The 27,300-nt window shown below is 53.0% G+C and overlaps 1 protein-coding gene across 9 annotated transcripts in view; it reads left to right on the top strand.

Annotated features, from left to right (window-relative positions):
* The window catches only part of LRSAM1 (leucine rich repeat and sterile alpha motif containing 1), a 61,839-nt gene that overhangs the window by 20,728 nt on the left and 13,811 nt on the right, over positions 1 to 27,300 (top strand). For 7 of the 9 annotated variants that reach the window (XM_073314468.2, XM_073314467.2, XM_073314463.2 and 4 more), the window contains 8 exons: positions 15,190 to 15,274; positions 17,196 to 17,317; positions 17,729 to 17,819; positions 19,489 to 19,619; positions 21,912 to 21,941; positions 23,309 to 23,431; positions 23,962 to 24,101; positions 25,626 to 25,670. In XM_073314468.2, coding sequence (XP_073170569.2) covers positions 15,190 to 15,274; positions 17,196 to 17,317; positions 17,729 to 17,819; positions 19,489 to 19,619; positions 21,912 to 21,941; positions 23,309 to 23,431; positions 23,962 to 24,101; positions 25,626 to 25,670 — 767 coding nt within the window. The other 2 variants (XM_073314470.2, XM_073314471.2) reach the window with 2 other exon arrangements.

Below are 27,300 nucleotides of genomic sequence, written 5' to 3'. Positions count from 1 at the left end.
CCGCGGCGCCCCTCCCCACAGTTCCCTCCACCAGCTCTGCGGGTGCCCCTCCCCCGGCCCCCAGGGCGTACGCCCAGGAGGCGGCAGCCCCCTGGCCTACTGCTACGTCCTCTTTCCCGCCCACCTCCTCCGCTACCATCTATAGCGGCCAGGGCCCCTTCCCGACCTTGACCAGGAAGCACAGCGTCCGTTGCCTCCTCGTGCCCGCCTCGCCCCATGTGGAGACGTACATGCGGGCATTGGCAAGGGTGGTGGGACACACAGCCATTGTGGCAGCCTCCAAAATGTACGGAAAGGTCGTCATCTTCTTAGCATCAGAGGCTACCGCCCAGGAGGCGGTGGAGAAGGGCCTGGCTGTGGGGGGCGTGTTCATCCCCCTGGAGCCGCTAGAGGACCTGGGCATCCGTCTGGTCCTGACCTCCGTCCCTCCCTTTCTTCCCAATGCCACCCTGTTACCTGCCCTCTCCACCCTGGGGAAACCCATCTCCGTTGTCAGCCCTCTCCCACTGGGCTGCAAAGACCCTGCCCTCCGTCACGTCCTCTCATTCTGCTGGCGGCGCGTGACGGAGAGGCGCTCGAGGGGTCATTCCTTGTCCCCTGTCAGGGGGCCTGTTACCGGGTGCACTACTCCACGGGAGAGGCCCGGTGCTACCTCTGCCAGGCGATGGGGCACATCCAGAGGGACTGCCCTTGGCCCTGCAAGGAGGGGCATCCGGGACCCCCGATCCCCGGCAGGGCGCCGACCCCGTCATCGCCGGTGCCCCTGGCTGCCCGGCACCTGAAGCCACCCCTCCTCCTTCCCAGCCCACCACTGCTCCCGCTTGGGAGAATCTGGTGGGGCCTGCGGAGGAGGGTGCGGCAGGGACACCGCCGGGCATGGGAGAGGGCCTGGCCCAGGGGGAATCCTCCCTTTCTCGTGCTGCCCTACCGTTACCCCTCCCTGAGTCCTGAGCCATCGCCTCTGCCCCCTGACACGACCCCTGCTAGCCAGCCCCCAGATGATGCCATGGAGGGCTGAGCCCTAGTACAGGGGAAGCAGGGCAAGCGGAAGGCTCGAGCTCTGCTCCTCCCAGCCGATGCAGAGGCCCCCCAGAAGACCAGGAAGGGGGGCACCGATGCCGAGCCTTCCGCTTTGACCACGGGTGTGATCCATCCACCGGTGCCAGCTGGGGAAGATGTGGCAGCACCGGAAGGTAGTATCTCCCCTCCACGGGAGTTCCTCCCCTCCGAGGCCCCCAAGGGAGCCCCTCCTGCCCTGGTACCATCTGAAGCCCCTGTGAGCCCCGAGGCGACCGTCGCTTCGGGTGCCAGCGCGGAGAACCCTGGGGTGGTGGAAAGCAATCTCCTGTCCATATATGAGGAGATCGAGGCCCTGGGTCTGACCCTGGTCACCCAGGGGGAGGACGACCCTTTGCCAGCGGTCCTCGATCTGGGCGACCTCACTCCAGCCCCTCTTTCCCCATGCTCCTTCCCCCTGACTGTTGCTTCTGCTCCCACCTCCGAGGAGTCCCTGGACTGTTCCATCCGCAGAAGGCTCCCTGCTGACAGCTGTTGAGCTGATGGCCAATGCCAGGCAACCGGGACCTGAGTCACCAGGGGCACCCCTCATTGGTGTGGAAAAATCGACTTCCTTCCTGGGCAGGGGCTTTACAGAACACAGTCCACCTCCTGATGCCGTGGCTGCCAAACCCACCATAGAGCCTGCACCCGGCATCACTGAGAGCCCCTCCCCATCCCCCCCAACCCTTGAGTCTGACCGAGAAGTGCCACCGCCCAGTTGCTTAGCTTCTGGAGTTCAGAATCTCGCCTCTGCCCCTACCCCTGTCCCGGACCCCGGCCCTGCCCCGATGCTGACCCTGTCTCAATCCCCTCCATTTCCTGCGATGTTATTGCCGCCCCTGGGGCTGTCTTCTTCCCATTTCCGGTAAATGACCCCCAGGCAGCGTTGTGTTTCCCTGTCCCGATCCACTAGGGGCTGCTGTCTTCCCTCCGCCGCCCCCTATTGCCCCAGGGTTCGAGGTGGGCTGCGTGGCGCCAGCCCATCGGGCGCCCCGTCGGGGGTCCGCACCCTGCCGGCCCGTCTCAGTGGGCCACGGGGCTGTGCCAGGGGCCCCGTCAGGGGATGACCAGGAGACAGTAACCCCACCCCCCCTTGTGCTGCGAGAGGAGCTGCGGGAGTTTTTAGAAGACATCCGTGGCTCCCGCAACAAGGTACAGCTCGCTCTCCAGTGATGCGGGGACTTTCATCTGGTCCTCCGGGCCGCAAGGGCCTTTATGGGGGAGGGTAAAAGGACCGGGAAGCAGGCTGCCGCAGCCTACCAGCAAGTCCGCGGCTTCCGTGACTCGTTACTCACCTATGGGGTAGGTCACAGTTTGCTGCGTGTCAAATGGGGGCCGCGAGCGTCCCTGCCAGCAAGGATCCCCCCCAGCCCTCCTCATGGCACTGTTCACAATCGCAACATTGAACACCCGGAGCTGTAGGATGGATCTCCGCAGGTCCCAGGTGCTCTCCTTCCTTCGGGAGGGGGAGTACTCTGTGGTTTTCCTGCAGGAGACCCATACAGATCCGGCCGCCGAAGACAGCTGGCAGCTGGACTCGAGGGACAGGATCTACTTTAGCCATCTCACAGTTCGTACGGCTGGAGTGGCGACCCTGGTCTCCCCCGACCTAGAGCCCGAGGTGCTGGGGCTCGCCAAGGCTGTGCCGGGCCGCCTGCTGCACCTCTGGGTCCATATGGAGGGGCTCATGGTCAACCTCGTTAATGTCTATGCCCTAGCATCAGGCCCGGAGCGGCTAAGATTCTATCAGCAGGCGTGGGCCTTCCTCGGCACCTTGGATCCTCACGAATGCCTGGTCCTGGGCGGGGACTTTAACACCAGCCTCGAGGAGTGGGACCGCTCACGGACCGAGCAGTGCCTGGCTGCCGCGGACATCCTCCGGGAGATAGTCGAACACCACTCCCTGGTGGACGTCTGGCGCAACCACCACCCGGATGACATTTCCACATTCACCTTTGTCCAGGTGGAGGCCCATCGGTCGTGCCACTCCCGGTTGGACCGCATTTATTTATCACGCTTCCACCTTTTATGAGCCCACTCCTCCAGCATCCGGCTGGCCCCATTTTCTGACAATCATTTAGCCACCGTGACAGCCTCCCTCTGCACGGAGAGGCCGGGGCCGGTCTATTGGCATTTCAACAACAGCTTGTTGGAGGATGTGGGCTTCATGACATCCTTCTGGGAGTTCTGGCTGGCCTGGCAAGGGCAGTGGTGGGACCTGGGGAAGGTGCACGCCCAGCTCTTCTGCCATGACTACACCCGGGGCGCCAGCCGATGGAGGGATGCGGCGATAGAGCAGTTGGGTCGGGAGGTCTTAGAGCTGGAGAGGCATCTGGCCGCCAGCCCTGAGGATTCGCCCCTCTGCGGAGCGTGCCAGGAGAAGCGGGAGGAGCTCCGGGCCCTTAAGGACCATCAGTCCCGGGGTGCCTTTGTTTGATCCCGCATCCGTCTCCTTCGGGAGATGGATCGCGGCTCCCACTTCTTCTGCGCCCTGGAGAAAAAGGGGGTCCAAGAAGCGCATCACCTGCCTTCTGGTAGAAGATGGCACCCCCCTCACGGATCCGGTGGAGATGTGCAGGAGGGCAAGAGCCTTCTACGCAAGCCTTTTCTCCCCAGATCCGACCGATCCTAACGCTTGTAGAATGCTCTGGGAGGAGCTCCCTATGGTCAGTGCGGGCGACCGAGACCGGCTGGAGCTGCCTCTCACTCTGGCCGAGTTTACGGAAGCCCTCCGCTGCATGCCCACCAATAAATCTCCGGGCATGGACAGGCTGACTGTGGAGTTCTACCGCGTGTTCTGGGATGTTCTCGGCCCAGACCTAGTCACCGTCTGGGCTGAGTCTTTGCAGAGCGGGGTCCTCCCTCTTTCGTGCAGGCGAGCCGTGCTCACCTTATTGCCAAAGATGGGGGACCTCCGCGATTTACGAAATTGGTGTCCTGTCTCACTCCTCAACACAGACTACAAAGTCATAGCAAAAGCCATCTCGCTGCGGCTAGGGTCCATGCTGGCGGACGTGGTCCACCCAGACCACACCTACACTGTCCCGGGCTGCAGCATCTTTGACAACCTATATCTGGTCTGGGACCTTTTGGAACTCGGGTGTAGGGATGGTCTGTCATTCGCCCTCCTGTCCTTGGATTGGGAGAAGACGTTCTACAGGGTGGATCACGGGTATCTCCTGAGCACTGCGTGAGCGTTTCACTTCAGACCCCAGTTTTGGGGTTTTCTCTGGGTGCTGTATGCCTCTGCAGAGTGTCTAATCAGGCTCACCGGTCAGCTTCGGGCAAGGAGTACAGCAGGGGTGCGCCCTCTTGGGCCAGTTGTACGCTCTGGCGATTGAGCCCTTCCTCTGTCTCCTCCGCAGGAGGTTGACAGGGTTGGTGCTGCGGGAGCCAGAGCTGCGGCTGGTCCTGTCAGCGTATGCCGCCAACATGCTCCTCGTGGTCCAGGACCCAGGCGTCTTGGTGCGGGTGGAGGCCTACCAGGCCATCTATTTGGCAACCTCCTCCGCCCGGGTCAGCTGGGTCAAGAGCTCTGGCCTGGTGGTCAGGGACGGCTGGCAGGCGAGCTCCCTCCCACCCGCGCTTCAGGCCATCTGGTGGAGCGCGGGTCTGCTGCTCTATCTCGGCATTTACCTTTCTGCTACGCATCCCTCTCCGCCGGAAAACTGGTACAATTTAGAGAGCGGGGTGGTAGAGTGGCTCCGGAAACGGACAGGACTATTCTGGTGCCTCTCCCTTCGAGGGAGAGCGCTGGTGCTTAAATCAACTAGTCCTGTCCATGCTGTGGTCCCGGCCCCAGGTTTTCTGGCCAACCTCCGGACATCTATTCTGGAGTTCTTTTGGTCAGGACTGCACTGCGTCGCTGCAGGGGCTCTCCATCTACCCCTGGAAGAGGGAGGGCAGGGCCTGAAGTGTCTGCACGTTCAGGTCCATGTCTTCCACCTCCAGGCCCTGTAGAGGCACCTTTATGGTGCAGGTAGTCCGGCGTGGAGCGTACTGGTGCACGCCTTCCTGCGCCGCTTCCGAGGACTCCGAAACGACCGACAGCTCCTTTATCTCCATCCGAGAGGTCTTCCGCGAGACCTCTCCGGGCTGCCTGTCTTCTGCCAGGACCTCTTCCGAACCTGGAAACTGCTTTCAACAACCAGGTTCGTGGAGGCCACCGAGGGGGCAGATCTCCTCACGGAGCCCCTGCTACACAACCCCCAGCTTCGCGTGCAGATAGCGGAGTCTCCCTCGGTGTGCCAGAGGTTGGTCCTGGCAAAAGTCACAAGAGTCAGAGACCTCCTGGACTACGACCGGGGAGACTGGCTGGATCCCCTGACGCTTGCTCAGCACATGGGGCTCTCCAGACCTCGTACTCCCCAGCACGTACTTCAGGAGGTGAGGGCTGCTTTGCCACCCACTGCTCGGGTTTACCTCGACCAGGTCCTGCATGAGGGTGCGCCCCGCTCACGCTCCACCCCTCATCAGGCCCCTGCCCCGTGGACCCAACCGACCTCTCCACCCCTTCACCGTGAGCCGGCTCCACAAGCTGCAGCCAGTCTGCTTCCAGACCGCGCTAAGGAAACATCTATACACGCTCGTGCTCAATACCCTTCACGCCCTCACCCTTGTGTCCCGCCCCGATACAAAATGGCGGGACCTCCTGCCACCTTTGGAGGGTGCGGAGCCCCGGTGGGCCAGCCTATATTCCACCTTGGTCCCAGGGCCTGCTGGGGATATCAGTTGGCAGCTCCTTCACAGAGCCGTGACCACGGGCGTGTACTTGGCGCAGTTCACCCCTATCCCAGACACCTGCCCCTTTTGCGGCATGAGGGAAACCCTGGCACACATATCTGGAGTGTGCCAGGCTGCAGCCCCTATTCCAGCTCCTCACAAATGTTTTATTATTCTTTTGGCTGCACTTTTCCCCTCACCTTCTTATTTATACACTCCCTATCCGCAGCCCCACAAAGTCACAGGATCTCCTGGCCCTAGCTAAAATGGCCATATATAAAACCAGAGTGAGGAGGTTGGCCGATGGAGTCTCCTGTGATCGTGGGGCCTATTTCCAATCCTCCGTCCGTTCACGTATCCAGGCAGAGTTCCTCTGGGCGGCGTCCACTGACTCCCTTGACGCCTTTGAGGAGCAGTGGGCGCTGTCTGGGGTTCTCTACTCGGTGTCCCCGTCCGGTTCTCTTCGTTTGACCCTTTGACCACACTCCTGTCCCTGTTATTTCATTAGTTGTCCCCTGTATTTATTTGGTGTCCAGGTCCTGTGGATCTCCCTCTTAGGCTGGGGGGGATCCTTTAGCAGTGGGCGGGCTTTGCCCGCCCACTTCCCGGATCCCAGTAGGATCACTCTCCTGTAGCCATCTGGCCTGACCCCCCCCCCCTCCCTCTCTCTCTCTCTCTCTCTCTCTCTCTCTATATATATATAGACACGCACACAGTATAAGTTTTAAACAAACAATTTAGCACTGTACACAGCAATGATTGTGAAGCTTGGTTGAGGTGATGGAATCAGAGAGTGGGATGTTTCCCAGGGAATGCGTTACTGCTAAATGATGAACTAGCACTTGGTTGAGCCCTCAAGGGTTAACACGTTGTTAATGTAGCCTCACACTCTACAAGGCAGCACGAATGGAGGGAGGGGAAACAGCATGGCAGAGAGAGACAGAGATATGTGAGAGAGAGAGAGATGTGCATTGCCCTTTTAAGTATGCAGCCCACTCTAAGTACTTAAAAGGCGATGTGACGGAGAGACTGCCGAGACTCATCAAGCCCTCGGATCGCTACCCCTTCCTGCTTCTCCACGTGGGCACCAATGATACTGCCAAGAATGACCTTGAGCAGATCACTGCGGACTATGTGGCTCTAGGAAGAAGGATAAAGGAGTTGGAGGCGCAAGTGGTGTTCTCGTCCATCCTCCCCGTGGAAGGAAAAGGCCTAGGTAGGGACCGTCGAATCGTGGAAGTCAACGAATGGCTATGCAGGTGGTGTCGGAGAGAAGGCTTTGGTTTCTTTGACCATGGGATGGTGTTCCATGAAGGAGGAGTGCTGGGCAGAGACGGGCTCCATCTTACGAAGAGAGGGAAGAGCATCTTTGCCAGCAGGCTGGCTAACCTAGTGAGGAGGGCTTTAAACTAGGTTCACCGGGGGAAGGAGACCAAAGCCCTGAGGTAAGTGGGAAAGCGGGATACCGGGAGGAAGCACAGGCAGGAATGTCTGTGAGGGGAGGGCTCCTGCCTCATACTGGGAATGAGGGGCGATCAACAGGTTATCTCAAGTGCTTATATACAAATGCACAAAGCCTTGGAAACAAGCAGGGAGAACTGGAGGTCCTGGTGATGTCAAGGAACTATGACGTGATCGGAATAACAGAGACTTGGTGGGATAACTCACATGACTGGAGTACTGTCATGGATGGTTATAAACTGTTCAGGAAGGACAGGCAGGGCAGAAAAGGTGGGGGAGTAGCACTGTATGTAAGGGAGCAGTATGACTGCTCAGAGCTCCGGTACAAAACTGCAGAAAAACCTGAGTGTCTCTGGATTAAGTTTAGAAGTGTGTGCAACAAGAGTGATGTAGTGGTGGGAGTCTGCTATAGACCACCGGACCAGGGGGATGAGGTAGATGAGGCTTTCTTCCGGCAGCTCGCGGAAGCTACTAGATCGCATGCCCTGATTCTCATGGGTGACTTTAATTTTCCTGATATCTGCTGGGAGAGCAATACAGCGGTGCATAGACAATCCAGGAAGTTTTTGGAAAGCGTAGGGGACAATTTCCTGGCGCAAGTGCTAGAGGAGCCAACTAGGGGGGGCGCTTTTCTTGACCTGCTGCTCACAAACCGGGTAGAATTAGTGGGGGAAGCGAAAGTGGATGGGAATCTGGGAGGCAGTGACCATGAGTTGGTTGAGTTCAGGATCCTGACGCAGGGAAGAAAGGTAAGCAGCAGGATAAGGACCCTGGACTTCAGGAAAGCAGACTTCGACTCCCTCAGGGAACGGATGGCCAGGATCCCCTGGGGGACTAACTTGAAGGGGAAAGGAGTCCAGGAGAGCTGGCTGTATTTCAAGGAATCCCTGTTGAGGTTACAGGGACAAACCATCCCGATGAGTCGAAAGAATAGTAAATATGGCAGGCGACCAGCTTGGCTTAATGGTGAAATCCTAGCGGATCTTAAACATAAAAAAGAAGCTTACAAGAAGTGGAAGGTTGGACATATGACCAGGGAAGAGTATAAAAATATTGCTCGGGCATGTAGGAATGTTATCAGGAGGGCCAAATCGCACCTGGAGCTGCAGCTAGCCAGAGATGTCAAGAGTAACAAGAAGGGTTTCTTCAGGTATGTTGGCAACAAGAAGAAAGCCAAGGAATGTGTGGGCCCCTTACTGAATGAGGGAGGCAACCTAGTGACAGAGGATGTGGAAAAAGCTAATGTACTCAATGCTTTTTTTGCCTCTGTTTTCACTAACAAGGTCAGCTCTCAGACTGCTGCGCTGGGCATCACAAAATGCGGAAGAGATGGCCAGCCCTCTGTGGAGATAGAGGCGGTTAGGGACTATTTAGAAAAGCTGGACATGCACAAGTCCATGGGGCCGGACGAGTTGCATCCGAGAGTGCTGAAGGAATTGGCGGCTGTGATTGCAGAGCCACTGGCCATTATCTTTGAAAACTCGTGGCGAACCGGGGAAGTCCCGGATGACTGGAAAAAGGCTAATGTAGTGCCAATCTTTAAAAAAGGGAAGAAGGAAGATCCTGGGAACTACAGGCCAGTCAGCCTCACCTCAGTCCCTGGAAAAATCATGGAGCAGGTCCTCAAAGAATCAATCCTGAAGCACTTGCATGAGAGGAAAGTGATCAGGAACAGCCAGCATGGATTCATCAAGGGAAGGTCATGCCTGACTAATCTAATCGCCTTTTATGATGAGATTACTGGTTCTGTGGATGAAGGGAAAGCAGTGGATGTATTGTTTCTTGACTTTAGCAAAGCTTTTGACACGGTCTCCCATAGTATTCTTGTCAGCAAGTTAATGAAGTATGGGCTGGATGAATGCACTATAAGGTGGGTAGAAAGCTGGCTAGATTGTCGGGCTCAACGGGTAGTGATCAATGGCTCCATGTCTAGTTGGCAGCCGGTATCAAGTGGAGTGCCCCAAGGGTCGGTCCTGGGGCCGGTTTTATTCAATATCTTCATAAATGATCTGGAGGATGGTGTAGATTGCACTCTCAGCAAATTTGCGGATGATACTAAACTGGGAGGAGTGGTAGATATGCTGGAGGGGAGGGATAGGATACAGAAGGACCTAGACCAATTGGAAGATTGGGCCAAAAGGAATCTGATGAGGTTCAATAAGGATAAGTGCAGGGTCCTGCACTTAGGACGGAAGAACCCAATGCACAGCTACAGACTAGGGACCGAATGGCTAGGCAGCAGTTCTGCGGAAAAGGACCTAGGGGTGACAGTGGACGAGAAGCTGGATATGAGTCAGCAGTGTGCCCTTGTTGCCAAGAAGGCCAATGGCATTTTGGGATGTATAAGTAGGGGCATAGCGAGCAGATCGAGGGACGTGATCGTTCCCCTCTATTCGACATTGGTGAGGCCTCATCTGGAGTACTGTGTCCAGTTTTGGGCCCCACACTTCAAGAAGGATGTGGATAAATTGGAGAGAGTCCAGCGAAGGGCAACAAAAATGATTAGGGGACTGGAACACATGACTTATGAGGAGAGGCTGAGGGAGCTGGGATTGTTTAGCCTGCAGAAGAGAAGAATGAGGGGGGATTTGATAGCTGCTTTCAGCTACCTGAAAGGGGGTTCCAAAGAGGATGGCTCTAGACTGTTCTCAATGGTAGCAGATGACAGAACGAGGAGTAATGGTCTCAAGTTGCAGTGGGGGAGGTTTAGATTGGATATTAGGAAAAGCTTTTTCACTAAGAGGGTGGTGAAACACTGGAATGCGTTACCTAGGGAGGTGGTAGAATCTCCTTCCTTAGAGGTTTTTAAGGTCAGGCTTGACAAAGCCCTGGCTGGGATTATTTAACTGGGAATTGGTCCTGCTTTGAGCAGGGGGTTGGACTAGATGACCTTCTGGGGTCCCTTCCATCCCTGATATTCTATGATTCTATGATTCTACACTGCCCTTTTAAGTAGATGAGCAAGTTGAGACAGCAGCTGCTGGCAGTAGGCTCCCTCCATCCTGTCATGTTCCCCTTCTCCCCCACTCTGTGGAGATGGGGGGCAGGAGTGGGGGGAGGATGACACCCTGACATTAGCACCCCTCTTCCCCCAACCCTTGCACAGCAAGCAGGAGGCTCCAGGGAGCAGCTCCAAGGCAGAGGGCAGGAGCAGCACACGGCAGTGGGGGGAGGGACACCTGAACTGCCCAGCAATTGATAGCCTGCTCTGTGGCTGCCGCACAGGGAACTTAGGGGAGCTAATGGGGGGCTGCCAGTCCACCCTGGTTCCAAGCCCGCACCAGCTCGCTCCAACCAGCTGCTCTTTCTGCAAGCAGAGGACAAAGCAGGCAGCTGCCAAGCAATGTTATCAGGGAGCATTGCACAACTTTAAACAAGCATGTTCTCTAGTTGATCAGCAATGTAAGAACATAAGAATGGCCCTACTGGGTCAGACCAAAGGTCCACCTAGCCCAGTATCCTGTCTTCCGACAGTGGCCAATGCCAAGTGCCCCAGAGGGAATGAACAGAACAGGGAATCATCAAGTGATCCATCTCGTGTCATCCACTCCCAGCTTCTGGCAAACAGAGGCTAGGGACACCGTTCCTGCCCGTCCTGGCTAATAGCCATTGATGGACCTATCCTCCATGAATTTATCTAGTTCTTTTTTGAACTTCGGTATGGTCTTAGCCTTCACAACATCCTCTAGCAAGGAGTTCTACAGGTTGACTGTGTGTCGTGTGAAGAAATACTTCCTTTGTTTGTTTTAAACCTGCTGCCCATTAATTTCATTTGGTGACCCCTAGGTCTTGTGTTATGAGAAGTAGTAAACAACACTTTTTTATCTACTTTCTCTACACCAGTCATGATTTTATAGACCTCAATCATATCTCCCCTTAGCCGTCTCTTTGCCAAGCTGAGAAGTCCCAGTCTTATTAATCTCTCCTCATGCGGAAGCCGTTCCATACCCCTAATCATTTTTGTTACACTAACAAAACGACATTAACGGGATCACTTTAAGTGAGGAGTACTGTACGAATAAACCAACAAAATTAATTCTGATTACAGCAGCTTTAGTAGAGGGTTCTGCTGGGTTTCATGCCCCTAGACCAGGGATAGTCAAAAGGTGGACCAAGTTTGAAATCCAGACACTTTTGAGTGGACTGTAAAGGTCAGATGGGCTGAAGCCAAGCAGGACTGGATCCATGGGGAGCAGGGCCTCCCAGTGGCATAGCTAGGTGGAGCGAACATAAAAAAAAGGTGCCAACCGCTTGTACTCACTGGGCAGCGCTCCGGGTCCTTGGCAGCACCGAAGGCCCCTGCCACCGATACCTGGAGCAAGTGAAGGCCCCTGCTGAGCCGGAGCGCAGGAAGGCCTGTGCTGCTGAAGTACCACCGAGGAGCCAGAGCACGTGAAGGCCCCTGCTGAGCCGGAGCGCAGGAAGGCCACCAAAGACCCGGAGCGCCACCAGGTGAGTAAAAATTTAAAAAGGCCCCTATAAATTAAAAAGGCACCACTTGTGCTCAGAGAGGGAGCAGCTGCTCCCACCTGGCTACGCTACTGGGGCCTCACCGTCAGGGGCAGGTGGCTAGGCCAGGCTGCGGGGCACAGTGTGTCTCCAGGCGGCTGCTTGGTGCAGCTGAAGCCTCACCAGCTCCATCCTCCACCAGCTGGCAGCAGCAGAGGGATGTAGCGAGTGGGCCATATGGGTGAATGAGCAGGCGCTGGCATCTGGGCTCAGTGAGTGGAGCAGCGGGAGCCCCTCTGGGTGGGGAGCTGGTGGGCGATCTGGGGGCTTGTGGAGAGCTGGGTCACCCAGCCCACCAGGTAAGCGGAGCTGCCACACATCTCTCAGCCAGGTCACCTGCCCTACCACAGGGCCTCAGAGCCAGGCCCCAGCTCCCCACCCTGGAGAGGGGGTGAGGCAGCGAAACACTGACTGATGGGCTGGCACTGAGTCCCAGGCCTGCACCAGCCACTCTGACACTATGACACGGAGCAACACTGCCTCCCACATTGAGAGTGAGGCCCCAGGGGCCCCATCCAGCACTCCCCAAGTACTCCCTCCAGCACCCCCCCCAAATACCCCTCCCAGTACAGAGACCCTCCAGACCCCTCAGGAACTCCCTCCAGTACCCCCCCAAATACCACATCCCAGTACACACACACACCCCTGCAACACCCCAAATACCTCCTCCCAATACACATAGCCTTCTTGCACCCTCCACCCCTCGAATCCTCTCCCAGTACACAGACCCTCCAGCATCCACCAGGTAACTCCTCCAGCATGCCCAAATTCTCCCTCCCAGTGCACCCACCCCTCCTGCACCCCTAAATATCCCCTCTCAGTACACACCCCTCCAGCACTCCCCAATTACCCCTTCCTAGTACACACACTTCTCCCTCATCTCCCCAAATATTCCCTCTAGCACCCCTAGCTGTACTGCCAGCTCCCCCTCCCCTTCTGGCCATGTCCTGGGAACTTGAAATATGGTAACCCTAAGCTGGGTGCGGTCAATCAGGGGTATGGGGAAGGGAGCTAGGGGCGGGGGGTAATATGCCTACAATAATTTCATTTGACAAACCAAAGTTAATACTCCTTGTAAACTCAAAACAAATTCAAATTTAAAACCGTTGTCTGAAATCTATGTACTTTCTCAAAGTCTGAGATCTAATTTATTACATCTTTCCTGGAGATTATTTTTAGGTTATGCAGTGCATTAACAATATAGGCGCTGGGTGTATTACACAGCATTGTATGTGTTGAACAGGGTCACCTGTGGTATGAAAATGTTTCTCTGGAGTCTGGACCTTGACTATGCTCTGGCCAAGAAATTTGGACCTTGACAAAAAAAAATTGACTACCCCTGCCCTCGACCCCGATACTCCTGGGGGAATTCTGCTCTATTATGCATGTGCAGAAGTCGTGTTCCACAGAATTCTTTTTTTTCCAGCAGAAAATACATTTGTCCCAGAAGTGCTGCAGTTCCACCTTTGCCCAGCAGAAGCTGCTGTGGCACCAGAACAGCTAGCAAAGAATTCCCCCCCCCCCCCCCCAAAAAAAAAAAAAAAAACTAGGAGGACTTGTGGCATCTTAGAGACTCACAAATTTATTAGAGCATAAGCTTTTGTGGGCTACAGCCCACTTCATCGGATGCATTGAGTGGAACATATAGTAAGAAAATATATATATATATACACACACACACACATACAGAGAAGGTGGAATTTGGCATACAAACTGTAAGAGGCTAATTAATTAAGATGAGCTGTTATCAGCAGGAGAAAAAAAACTTCTGTAGTGATGATCAAGATGGCCCATTTAGACAGTTGACAAGAAGGTGTGAGGATACTTAATTTAAGGGAATAGATTCAATATGTGTAATGACCCAGCCACTCCCAGTCAAACCCAAGTTAATGGTATCTAGTTTGCATATTAATTCAAGCTCAGCAGTTTCTCGTTGGAGTCTGTTTTTGAAGCTTTTCTGTTGCAGAATTGCCACCCTTATGTCTTTTACTGAGTGGCCAGAGAGGTTGAAGTGTTCTCCTACTGGTTTTTGAATGTTATGATTCCTGATGTCAGATTTGTGTCCATTTATTGTTTTGCGTAGAGACTGTCGAGTTTGGCCAATGTACATGGCAGAGGGGCATTGCTGGCACATGATGGTATATATCACATTGGTAGAAGTGCAGGTGAATGAGCCCCTGATGTCGTGGCTAATGTGATTAGGTCCTGTGATGGTGTCACTTGAATAAGTATGTGGACAGAGTTGGCATCAGGCTTCGTTACAAGGATAGGTTCCTGGGTTCGTGTTTTTGTTGTGCGATGTGTGGTTGCTGGAGAGTATCTGCTTCAGGTTGGGGGGCTGTCTGTAAGCAAGGACTGGTCTGTCCCTCAAGAGTAACTCTGAGGAGTCTGGGACAGCCATGGACTGTTACAGGTTACTGGGTCCTCAGCCTATGTGTCAGTATATTGCGCCCATCTGATCATAGCTGGCTTATTTTTCTGTGCAAATAAAGGGCAAGATGGCGGAAAGTCAGCCTGTTTTCCACTTGCTGCACCTGGACTCAGTTCTGTGTTCTGCTTTCACCAATGAAGGGGATCACCATTGTTCTGAGTAACTGGACATGCTCTGGGTCTTGCTCCTAAAGGATAGCTCTGCAGGATCTCTTACTAGCAAAGAGAAAAGGAGTACTTGTGGCACCTTAGAGACTAACCAGTTTATTTGAGCGTGAGTTTTCGTGAGCTACAGCTCACGAAAGCTCATGCTCAAATAAATTGGGTAGCCTCTAAGGTGCCACAAGTACTCCTTTTCTTTTTGCAAATACAGACTAACACGACTGTTACTCTGAAACCTGAATACTAGCAAAGCGAGACCCTTAGGCCATGTCTACACTACAGCCTGTGTCTGCAAAATTTATGTTGCTCCGCAGTGTGAATATTCCACACATCTCCGAGTAACATAAGTTACACCAACATAAGCGTTTGTATGCACAGCACTATGTCAGCGGGAGAGCTTCTCTCACCAATATAGCTTATGATGCTCGTGGGGGTGGTTTTATTATGCCAACAGGAGAAATCTCTCCCATCGGCATAAAATGTCTTCACCAGGTGCGCTGCAGCAGTGCAGCTATATCGATACAACTGCGCCACTGCAATGCTGTCCGCCTAGACATGGCCTTAGGGACAGTAAATTGACAAATCCTCTTAAAGTGACTCAGTGGGAGCTTCCAAAAACAGCTCTTCCCAGCTAGGCCAAAACTGTGCTCATGTCTTCTGGTCAGCTGCAGAATCCCAAGTCTCCCTGAGTGACTGGCCAATGGCTCTTTCCAAGAGCTTTGTTACCCGAACAGCAGTTCCTAAACCCATTGAGCTCATGGGCACCCTGACAGAACATAAGCAAGCAGAGGTTCCGAGGCTTACGGAATGAATCGCCTGAATATCTTCTCTCTCTTAACATCCTAGGTCCTAAACTTTGAAAGGAATCTCTTAAAAGTTCTTCCACGGTCTATAGGGGACCTCGCCCAGCTCCAGACCCTCAATGTGAAAGGTATGGCAAACTTTTCTAAGGCTGGCCACCAGAAGAGCAGCAGTAACAATTTCCCAACTCCTAATTTGCATGTAATTTACGTATTTTAAAACCATATTGAACTCTCACACCTGTGGCTCTTGCTTGCCCTTGTATCTTCCTTGTTAGATGACCAGAAACCGTTGCTAGTTCAAGCTCTCCGGCAATAACAAACAATGGCCCCGCGCCTGCTCAGACTGGCAGTTCTAGGGTGAGAGCAGTGACAAGCAATGGCCCCGCGCCTGCTCAGACCAGCGGTTCTAGGGCGAGAGCATTTTAGAGCTCCCCAGTCTGTGTTTCGCCCTCTGGCTGCACTTTGGGCACCCTGGCTTAGATTACACATTCCTTGAATCTCCCAAACATAGAGGGGAGGAGAGCAGGGATCCTGCATCTGTGGAGGGAAATACAGTCAGAGAATGAAAGTAACCTCTTTCTGCCTGGTGACTTTGCCTCTGCAGATGCCAGCGGTGCTAGACCGGAGGAAGAGGACTGGAGGGCAGGGGAATGGGAATGCTGTGTATGCTGGGTGGGGTACTAGTGATCTCTCAGGGATGGGGGGGATGTAGATCACATGTGCTATTTATCACCTTAACCGGTCATTTCCTCGATTTTGTGTGCTTGTTACTTATGTACAAAGCCCACTGACACACAACCGTTTGCTAACAAAGTTTTTGTGTGGAAATTCCCTTTGTGTAAATTCAGACACAAAACTCTTCTCTACTAAGTGCTATATTTTGGGAGCGCATGAATACAGGTGATTGACATGACAGGAGAAGTCACGCAAACAGAAGATGACTCTTAAATATTTGAGTGCTGGGGTTGTTTCTCAAACATGTTGACATACCTCTTGCTTCTTGATCTCCTGTGAAATCCCCCTGCCCCGAACCAGGCGCTAGGTCGGTTCAGTTTTCTGCTAGGCTGGTAGAAAGGGCCAGGAAGCAGTAGGATTGGCAGATCTGCTGTAGGCTATTGAAATACTCCCCTTTTTGGTTTAGTTGTGACAATGTTTTTGGTGTGGTGTGGTGGGGGGTGGGAAGAGCTAGACTCTGTGCTGTGAGCCTAGTTCCTGGCAACAAGAGAAATGAAGGTCTATAAATATAGAAAGCTCTCAGGAAACCTGTCTCTGACACTATGTATAGAATCAAGATACACTCTTGGAATTCCTCAATTGGCTTCCACTTCCCTCCCGTGCCCTATTCTCCTCCTCACCTCCCAGGCCCTGACCAGCTCCACCCCTTCCTCCAGCTCCCCTCTTCTTCCCTCCTGCCTTCTGAATTCTCTTTGTGGGTTTTACTCCCACTTTCACTTTTGTTCCTTCCATGCAGCCACTTAAGCCTGAAGTCCCTTCCCTCTGCTTAGGGGTCAAGCCCTGCCCCTCTGTGAAGCCCCTTGCACTCAATCCACTGAGTCCTTAACCTGGTACATTTGGGTTCTGGGTTGTAGCTAACTAGTCAGCCTCTTAGGCCATTAACCATCCTCCCAATATCTTTTGTAAGGGGCTGGCTGGTCACATGGTGTTGGCTTCCAGCTGGCTGTGTCCCACTGTTACCTTCCCAGGGAAGCAACTGCTGTAGTAACCCCAGGGATGTTATGTGGCACAGTTGTCGAGCGATCTTGACTATGAGGGCGGAGTCTACAATGGCCTCTGTGTTAAAATGTGCTGAGCCTGCACCAAGTTTTGAGATCCCCTCATGTATGGTACATAATGTAGGGACAAAGTGATTTTTATGCACAGACTAGTATAATCTCAAGTCAATGTACTGAAAATACCAAGCTAGCTGGCAGCTGAGGGATTTGCAATTCAGAGGAATGAATTCTCTGAAGGATCAGTTTGGGGGGTGGACTAATTTGGGGGGTGGACCTTTTCTCCCCAGGTAATGGGGGGCGGACCTTTTCTCCCTAGGTAATAAGCTGAAGGAGCTGCCTGCTACCCTGGGTGACCTGCGCAGCTTGCGAACCCTTGATGTCAGTGAGAACCTGCTGCGGGAATTGCCCCAGGCGCTGGCGCACATCCGCACACTGGAGGTACGCAGCCCCTGCGCACATGTGGCAGTGTTAGGCCCCCGCAACCCAGGCAACTGCAAGGGGCCCCGAGGCAGTGAGGTGACTCTGTTACTTGTCCCTGGTGACAAACACAGTTGCAGCCGAGCTGGAACACTCCCTACCTGTGCGGATGATGCCATTTTTCTCAACAGAATGGCATCCTCTAAGCGCAGGAAATGTGAGATCACGGTGGCTGCGGGTGATGCCTGCTAGTGCAGAAACATTCTGCCATTCAGTTATAGTGGGGTGCAGTGAAAGTACGGCAGTTCAATCTCCAGGGTGAAACCCTCCTTTTCTGCTGCTTTGACCCCCTGGCTTTGAGCCAGCGGGACTCTGTCTGGGTTGTTAGATTGTGAATGAAAGCTGGAGCTCTGTGTGCTTTTTGTTTTGGAGACTCTGACGCTGGATGCTTCGTCCATGACATACCCGCCATATGATGTTTGCAATGCTGGCACAGAGTCTATCCAGCAGTTCCTGTGCAAAGGTAAGCAAGGGGAGCAGCCTGTGGATGGGGGTGAAAGGTCAAGGGTCTGCTGCACAGCGTACCTGGGGCTAAATGCCAGTCAGGTCCTGCCCTGAGTTCCAGGAATGTGTCTGTGAAGGTGTGATGTTCCAAAGGGGTTTGGTACTTCATGGGCTGTACCTGGTACCTCTGGGAGCTCTTGATTGGCATTTTGCTCATGTGGCAGATACGTTAGACAGCATGTAAGCCGTAGCTGGCAGACATCCAGAGTATGAGCTACGGGATGGGTATTGACTTCTTACTGGCTTCTTGAAATTGCTGACCAATTTCTGAAAGGGGCAAGATTGGTCTTGTGGTTAAAGTATAGGAGTGGGAGTGTGATGGCGAACGTGGACCCCACACTGACCAGGAAAGGGTTAATGAGCTGCTGTGAGCTCAGTCAGCCCTGCTCCACTCCACCTGCAATAGGCATCAGTCTTGGAGGGAAGGTTACCAGGGGAACAGCACAGCTCAGTGAGGGATGACTGGGACGGAGAACAGGCTTCCAGCTCTCATTCTGAGAGGTGCCTGGCTGGGGCTGCAGACGGCTTGAGAGACAGCTGGCTGCCAGAGCCTTTCTGGGGGAAAGTGCGCCCAATTCAGGACTGTTTTGATTTGCTACTGATGACTTACCTGCAGTTGCAGAAGCAGGTGACTGCAGGTATTGCCTTGCCCGAAGGGGGCGACAGCCCGATAAAACCTTTTTGCTTTTTTACACCTGCCCGAGGACACTGTAGTGGTCTATCCTGAACCCAGGAGAAATCAAGGTGCAGGGAGTCTGGAGAGCTATTCTAGGCTGCATTACTGACTCTGCGTGACTGTGGACAAGCCACAGTCTCTACGTCTTCTGTTTCTCATCCATAAAATTGGGACAATGTGACTTCTCTTCCCCACGAGAGGATGTCAGGCTTATTTCACAAAGGGCTTGGAGGCCCTGGGAGAAGAACAAGGGACTGTATTAAAACACAAACCCTTAAGCCTGCTCGATGAGAAGAGGGCCAGGGCGGAAGCGCTGCTTGTGTGTGTAAGCTATATAGCCAATATGGGGGGTGCCAGATGGAAGTGCCCAGTCAGACTTTCAGCTGAACTCCCCGCGATAAGAGCGATCAGGGTGAGAGTCAGAACTGTAACGTTACTGTAATTCCGACTGGGGGCAATCTCCCCCTCAGCTGATCCCCATGCAGTCCAGTCAAAGTGGGTCTGGTGACGCAGAGTAGCCTTGTTTGTCCCTAAGGTGAAGGGGACACTAATGCTCCTCCCATCCCAGTGTTTGAGACCATTCATCACAGCCACCATCTTCCTAGGTGAGAACAAAGTCACATCACTCCCTTCAGAGCCTGCCATTGCCAGCTCCTAGCTGGCTTCAGGGATCAACGAGCTCCTTCAGGCACTTTAAGAGGGTGGGGAGTGAGAGACTGTGGTTGGAAGCAGAGTCTCCCTAGGCCAGCCCCGACCCATGTGGTAGAATCTCCTTCCTTAGAGGTTTTTAAGGTCAGGCTTGACAAAGCCCTGGCTGGGATGATGTAACTGGGAATTGGTCCTGCTTTGAGCAGGGGGTTGGACTAGATGACCTTCTGGGGTCCCTTCCAACCCTGATATTCTATGATTCTATGTGTTGTTGTAACTGGGTGGCTCTGTGTGCTTTGCCTAGAGTCTGGAATCAAATACTGCCCTCCCTCCCAGTATCTGCTTCCAGTCCTGGAAAGTGATGGAGGAGAAACATCAGTGGATGGTGTCAACAGGCGTGTGCATAAATACATGGAGGAAGAGAGCGAGTGGCAGGTGAGGATCTCAGCCACATACAGAGCGGAATACCAGCACTTTGCACTTCTGCAACACCTTCCATCTGCAGATTTCCATGCCCTTAGTTCACTAACCGTCAGGATCTCTCACCACGGGAGAGATGGAAGCATCATCCTTACATCCATTGGCTAAACAGAGTCACTCGGGTCATGGAGTGAGTCGATGGCGGAGCCCTGATGCCCTGGCACACAGCTCAATTACCATGGCCCTGCTGCTCAAGGTGTACAAAGCGCCCTGGAAGCCAGTTGCAAAAAGCACATGTTCATGTTAGTATTTTCCTGCACTAATTTCATTTTAGGTCAGCATCTTGAAAGCAAGGAGGCAGGATAGCTAGAGGGACGCACAGAGTGTAATGTGGTGTGTGCCCGGCATTGCAATATTAGGGAATTCTGAGTTTTCTCCAAGGGGCATCAATTAAGGTGCCATATAGGCGACTTTCCTGTTCGAAGGTCAGGCTTTAGAATGAGAAGTCCTTCAGCTCCACCCAGGAAGTGTGGAGTCAGCCCTTGTAGGTCTCAGTTTGATACTGCTTAGCTACTGATGCCATGTGGCAAGTGTGCTGGGAGAATCTGTTGAGAATCCTTCTCCCATAAGCCATACTGTGTTTTTTTTGAACTCTTTCCTCACTTGGGTTATTGTGTGCAAACCAGCATGCCCCATTGCTTGCTTCTCATTTGGGGGGCAACATGCCTAATTAGGCCCAGTTTACCACCACGTAAATGCAGAATTACTGCTTGTGGTCAACAGATTTACATGAGAGCAGAACCTGGCCCATCAGCTTCTGTCTCTCACATTTCAAACCCTTCCATGGTAGCTAATTGGCATTGGCTTTAGATGGGCCATGGTACTGTAAACTGAGGACCCATATTTCTAGATATAGTATGGGGCATGCAAGGTCAGCCCTGTACAGGGCTGTGTGTAGAAGAGCTTTTTCATTGGACCAGCTTTAGCTATTTGGGTAGGGCTAGATACCTTTTCAGTTACAGGTTCCCTCTGGGAGCTTAGCTGGGAAATTACTGCTTGAAAGTAGGTAGCTGTAAAACCCTCATATTCATTTATTTTTTCATAATAAATGAAGAGATTTGTGTGTATTCGGTTTTCCTTCAACGGCACTACAATCCCGACATTGCAGCCTTGTCCTAGGGCATGAGAACCCGAAAGTGACAAGCTGGCTGCTAAGCTGCAAGTTGTACAAAGGTAACAATAATGCTAAGCTTCTCTATGGTATATCTGCATTCTTAGGTTGCCAGGCTCTTTACAAAGGGGGGTGAGCCTCGTTATCCCTGGTTTATAGATGAGGAGCTCTGCATGTTCACAGCCCTTGCCCACCTCTTCTGTGGAGTTGGGCTCTTCTGTGACTCGGGGTCTGAATTTCCTTCTTTGCACGAAGTGTAGCTCCTTTCACAGACATGGAGTTACTCCTGATTTACACCAGTGTGAGAAGAGAATCTGGCCCCGGGGACTGGTGGGGGGAACTGAGGCACCTCCTACAGACTTGGCCCTGAATCTTCAGTGGCCCCAGAGCATACTCCTTTCCACCAGGTTCTGAATCTCAGTGGCACCTGGCTGGGACAGGTGCTTCTCCCAAGTGTGCCTGGGCAGGGGCAGCGTGCTCTCAGAACAGCAACTGTGTGTCGAACCACTTCCTCTTTAATCTTGCTGTCCCTTTAACAGATTGTCAGGCTATGTCTGCACTACAGCAGCACAATTATGGTGCCGTAGCTATGCTGCTTCCTCTGACAGTGACAGAAGGGTTTTCTGTCTCTGTGGGTAATCCACACCCCTGAACGGCAGTAGCTAGGTGGACAGAAGCATTCTGCCATCAACCTAGCTGCATCTACCCCAGGGGTTAGGTCGGTGTAGCTACGGAGCTCACAAGTGTGAAACACTGTAGCTATGTCAGCCTAACTTAAGTGTAGACCAGGCCTTAGGCCATGTTGACAGTAGAGAGCTTACAGTGGCGCCGCTGTAAAATCTCCAGGGTAGCCGCTCTATAATTAAGCCACCTCCAACAAGTGGTGGTAGCTGTGTTGGTGGGAGAAACTCTCCTGCCGACATAGGGCTGTCCATACCGGTGCTTACGTCGGTGTAACTTATGTCACTCGTGTGGAGAGTATTCACATCCCTGAGTGACATAAGTTATACCGATGTAAGTGGTAGTGGAAACATAGCTCAGTTGAGGAAGAGGGAATGGAGTGGTCTAACATTACCTACAGAATGTGGTTCCCCTGATTAAATACCTCTCTCCTAACTATTACATTTACTTTTCAGAACAAATTCTTGGATTATGAGAAGAGGAAGGTAAGGAAGAGTTCCTGCAGCGGCCTTTTCTGGGGCTGAGTGTGCTCGCTTTTCTTTCTGTGTAGTTGAGCAAACTAGCACTGAATGCCTTGAAACCTGGAGCTCTGCAACCCCCCGCTCTCTGAGTGAGAGAGGCATCTGAACACACACTCCACATCTGGCTCTGAAGGCAGGAATTGCCTGACACCCATTAGTTGTTTTCCTTTCAAATCAGTTTGTTTTGGCAGCCGTGGCATATTTTTGCGTGAGAAGTCCCAGTTCAGGTTAAGCTTGTGTCCATCTCCATGTGGAAGAAGCAGGGCTGCTTCTAGTGCTTATGCTGTCTGGAGCCCTCCAGACACTTTCTTCACTTCTTTTCTACTCTCTAAGCTTCAGGAGTTTTAGTGCCTAGCTAGATCCAGACACAGTGTGTAAACGTATCCACACACAGCTGTGCCAGAGCACCCGCGTCCTGACCTGTAGCCCCCTGCTACTGCAGTCCTGGGCCCCATTCTGCTGAGGTACCTCAGTACTGCCCCACAGCAGCTGCTGTTCCTGACCCCCTTCCTCCTACCATATAGCTCTACCAATGCACCTGCAAGCCAGACCTGCATCCATAGTGAGAGCCCTTGTTGCTGCACCACTCCTTTGCACATGCGGCTAAAATGTCCGTGATCTTTTCTGCAGCCAGAGTGCTGATTTGCTGTCAGTTGTCACCCCAGGACTGACATTACTGCGCCTCTGGCTTCCACCTCTCATTGAGCCTCTGGCTCTGGGATTCTTTCCCCTGATGCGTTGACTGGCTGCATTTTTTCCTCTGAAATCTCACTTTATTTCCTGCCCCTTTCTCTAACCTCTGCCTGTCCTCGCTGTTAGGCCAAGTCCATGAATGTTCTGCATCAGCACTGCCGACCTCTGTTAGTCACTCACTCTGTGTGTCACCCAGTTCCCTCTCCCTCAGCTCAGACTTTCTGACTGGCTGACTCTATTGCTGACGGCCTTCTCAGCTGTCATTCTGGAGCTTCTAGGGATTTCACTGGCCAGGCTAACAGTACTTGCTGCAGCTCTCTCTTCCCTACAGCGTGTTGTGGGACTGGGAGAGAGGGTGAGCTCACAGAGTGTGAACTGACTTTCTGACCATGCTGAAATGTTAGTAGCATGGCAGCTGGAACAGCAGTTTCCTCTTGATGCTGTTTGGATTTCTGTATAGGAATCACCGGATTTTTCTAGTTAAGCACTCTAGCTCCCTGCCTGGTTTAGCCAGGACGTACAATTGGGATCTCATTTCCCTGATACTGTTTTTATCAGCCTGGGTCTTGGTTTGAACAGGGGAATAGCCTGCAGGCTGCCGATCCCAAACCTCACTCTGCTTCTCGCTCCTCTGCCAGGAAGAGAAGATGCTGGAGAAGCTGGAGTTCGAGCGTCGCCTGGACATGGGGCAGAGGGAGCATGCTCAGCTTCTTCAGCAGAGCAGCAATCAGAAGGAGGAGATTCTGCAGACTGTGAAAAAGGTACATCAGCTGGGGACTGAGGCTCTGGCACCCAGCCTGTGGCTGAAGTTTGCATTTGATCAGGGCTGTCCATCTGTCCAGCTCTGGACAGACTTGACCATTTCCCACCTGCTCCCTTTCAGAACAGGCATTTCATGTATCGACGTGTGGGCCCCACCCATGCAGAGGGGCCCCCCAGAGGTAGCACTGACAGGGTTCTCTCAGCTCTCTGTTATTTTTATTCCCAGTTTCTCCTCTCCTTTTGACTTTCCAGAGGGCCTTTCAGGGATTGCAGGGACAGTCCTGCACTGACCCCTCACACTGGCCTAGGGGTGGCCTAGCATGTCTCTGCTCTCTCTAGTGTCTCTGGCTTTCATGTGGTTCTGTCAGTGTCGGTGTAAGCTCTGGATAGGCTCCCTATCCACCCTCTTGGAACCTTTCAGCTCCTTGTAATAAAACACCATCCTCAGCAATTCTCATGGGCTGTGGGCACAGCCCAGCAGAGTTGTCACTTCTCTCTTCTGCTAGTTTCCCTTTTCCCCTTGCCACAGGAGCAGGTGAGGCTGGAGAAAGGTCTGACAAAGCATCAGCGCAACCTGGAAGGAGAGCACCTGAAGCTGCTGGAGCAGCTGAAGCAAATGGAGCAGGGCATTGCCAGCCGAATCCAGAAGCTGCTGAAGGAGAATCAGAGGTTGGCCTCCTCCCTGGACACCTTGCAGTCAGCTCTGCCCCTCTGCGCGTTTATTTCTCTGTGTCCCATTTTGTGCTGACCTGCTGCTCGTGACCTGTCCATTTCTCTGAGGTTTTTCCATAGTCAAACTCCCCAAGCAGCGCAGAAATGACTGAGCAGTGAGGGTGAATCCCTGTGGCAGGGCAGGGACGAGGCTGGAGAACAACCCCAAGGGAAACCCTCCGTGCTGCGAATCCTTGTTTGCAGGCACATTCTATCCCACAGTCTTCCTGGTACAGACTATGGGTAAAACTAGTCAACATGCCTAAGGCCTTGTCCATACATCCAAGATGTCCTACTTTGTACAGGTATAAGCCCCTAGTGTGGAGAAAGATCTTCTACACTTTCCACAGTATGCATCCGATGAAGTGAGCTGTAGCTCACGTAAGCTTATGCTCAGATAAATTGGTTAGTCTCTAAGGTGCCACAAGTACTCCTTTTCTTTTTGCGAATACAGACTAACACGGCTGTTACTCTGAAACAGTTACACAGTGTCTCTGGGCCTTGTACCCAGAGAGCTGGCCTTGGGCTTAAGACACCGGACAGGGACCTGAGCTTTGGTTCATTTCACAGCCCTGCTAGTCTCTGCTTCTTCTCTGGCTTTAGCAAAGTTTTTGGAGGTCTGACTGAATGACTACAATAGTCCTGTCGCCCAAGTCTGAACTCTGTGAAATCCATTAGGTGCGAATCAGCCACAGGCCGCTGTTATCACTGGGGCTGGCCACTGGAGGGCGGCATGATCACATATGTTTAGCCCATGGGGGACAAACCTAAACTTTCAACCCAGAATTCCTGGTTCAGATAACTGTGAACAGAAGAGTTTGGGCCACGGTGGAAGCTGCTGCATTCTGGGTGTCCCAGCTCCCACTACCTGGCCTGAGTCTGCTCGGCACAGTGCTGCAGATGGATTGGTGCTGAGCTGAGCCCAGATGCTGCGGGGAGGGAAATGTTGCAGAGGCACTGTACCCCAGGAACTGTGTGTCCTCTTGCTTTGCAGGAGAGGGGAACACCAGCTAGTGTGTATGGAGTTATATGATGAGGCTGCCAACAGCAAGGAAGGCTGCCAAGCTCTTCCATGCTCCAAGGGGTAAATTCTCTGGCTAGCGCCTAGCCCAAGCCCTGGGAAAATAGGTACAAGGAAGGAATCCTGCTCCACTCCCACTCCCCCAGTCATGGGATTAGCCTCCCAGTGGCTCCCCCGGAGGGGCGAGGATGGGAAGATCTACCAGAGGCAGTGTCCCCCACCCCTTGCCTTTTCCATGCCTGTGCCCTGAGGAGTAGCGGGGGAGCTCACATAGCTCCTGCCCCCACATAGCAGAACTGCACCCTGGCTGCAGCTGACAGCTCCACCAGCACAGAGGCAGGGACAGTGGCCAAGCCAGTGGGCTGGTGGTAGCGGCATGTGGCTTGCTCAGGGACGACTCCACTCCCTGGGGAAAAGGGTGCCCTACTCTGCAGTAAAAACCTTCTGCTTTATTTTTCTAGGCAGAAACAAAGTTCAGAACTTTTGAAATCCCTGGAGAACGAGAGGTAAGTGCCCTGCCTAGGCTCCTCTGGGCAAGGGTGAGCGGCTGGGGTGGAGAAATGGACTCATTCACCTCTAGATTCACATCTGAATCCAGCTCAGGTCAGCAGGGATGGAAAGTTGTTTGCATCTGGCAGCCATTAGGTGGCCTGTGTACAATGAGTTTGCTGGGCCTCGGCCTGGTTCCTGATGAAGCAGGAATCCACACCACAAGAACCAGATCCACAGTTGGCAATAATTGGCAGGCTCAGCAGAAAGTTCAGGGTCTAACCAGGCTGTGAACGTTGCTGAGGATAACCAGAATACCCACGGTTGTTACAGCTAACAGTATGGGAAGGGTGAGGAAACAGTGTCTCACTCTTTGGGATCAGGATGAGACGTAATGTGAGGGCAGATTATCCCTTGTCTGCCTGCTGCAAGATTCCTTACATCTCCCTCTGAAGCATGTGCTTTGGGTGCTGTCAGAGACCTGACACCAAGCTAGATGGCCCCAGTCTGATACAGTCTGATTCCAATGGGAAAATTGACCTCTCCTCTCCTCCACAAAGAGGAGGTCCATGCAATCTCCTGAAGCCCTAAAATGTGGGTCAGAGGCGTCTCCCTTCAGAGGACTCCTGGCGAACGGGGGAAGTCCCGGATGACTGGAAAAAGGCTAATGTAGTGCCCATCTTTAAAAAAGGGAAGAAGGAGGATCCTGGGAACTACAGGCCAGTGAGCCTCACTTCAGTCCCCGGAAAAATGGAGCAGGTCCTCAAAGAATCAGTCCTGAAGCACTTACATGAGAAGAAAGTGATCAGGAACAGTCAGCATGGATTCACCAAGGGAAGGTCATGCCTGACTAATCTAATCGCCTTCTATGATGAGATTACTGGTTCTGTGGATGAAGGGAAAGCAGTGGATGTATTGTTTCTTGACTTTAGCAAAGCTTTTGATATGGTCTCCCACAGTATTCTTCCCAGCAAGTTAAGGAAGTATGGGCTGGATGAATGCACTATAAGGTGGGTAGAAAGCTGGCTAGATTGTCGGGCTCAACGGGTAGTAATCAATGGCTCCATGTCTAGTTGGCAGCCGGTGTCAAGTGGAGTGCCCCAGGGGTCGGTCCTGGGGCCGGTTTTGTTCAATATCTTCATAAATGATCTGGAGGATGGTGTAGATTGCACTCTCAGCAAATTTGCGGATGATACTAAACTGGGAGGAGTGGTAGATATGCTGGAGGGCAGGGATAGGATACAGAGGGACCTAGACAAATTGGTGGATTGGGCCAAAAGAAATCTGATGAGGTTCAATAAGGATAAGTGCAGGGTCCTGCACTTAGGACAGAAGAACCCAATGCACAGCTACAGACTAGGGACCGAATGGCTAGGCAGCAGTTCTGCGGAAAAGGACCTAGAGGTGACAGTGGACGAGAAGCTGGATATGAGTCAGCAGTGTGCCCTTGTTGCCAAGAAGGCCAATGGCATTTTGGGATGTATAAGTAGGGGCATAGCGAGCAGATTGAGGGACGTGATCGTCCCCCTCTATTCGACATTGGTGAGGCCTCATCTGGAGTACTGTGTCCAGTTTTGGGCCCCACACTACAAGAAGGATGTGGATAAATTGGAGAGAATCCAGCGAAGGGCAACAAAAATGATTAGG

The sequence above is a fragment of the Lepidochelys kempii genome, chromosome 16 (genome assembly GCF_965140285.1).
Source record: "Lepidochelys kempii isolate rLepKem1 chromosome 16, rLepKem1.hap1, whole genome shotgun sequence".
NCBI lineage: Eukaryota > Metazoa > Chordata > Testudines > Cheloniidae > Lepidochelys > Lepidochelys kempii.
This window is presented reverse-complemented; position numbering and strand designations above follow the sequence as displayed.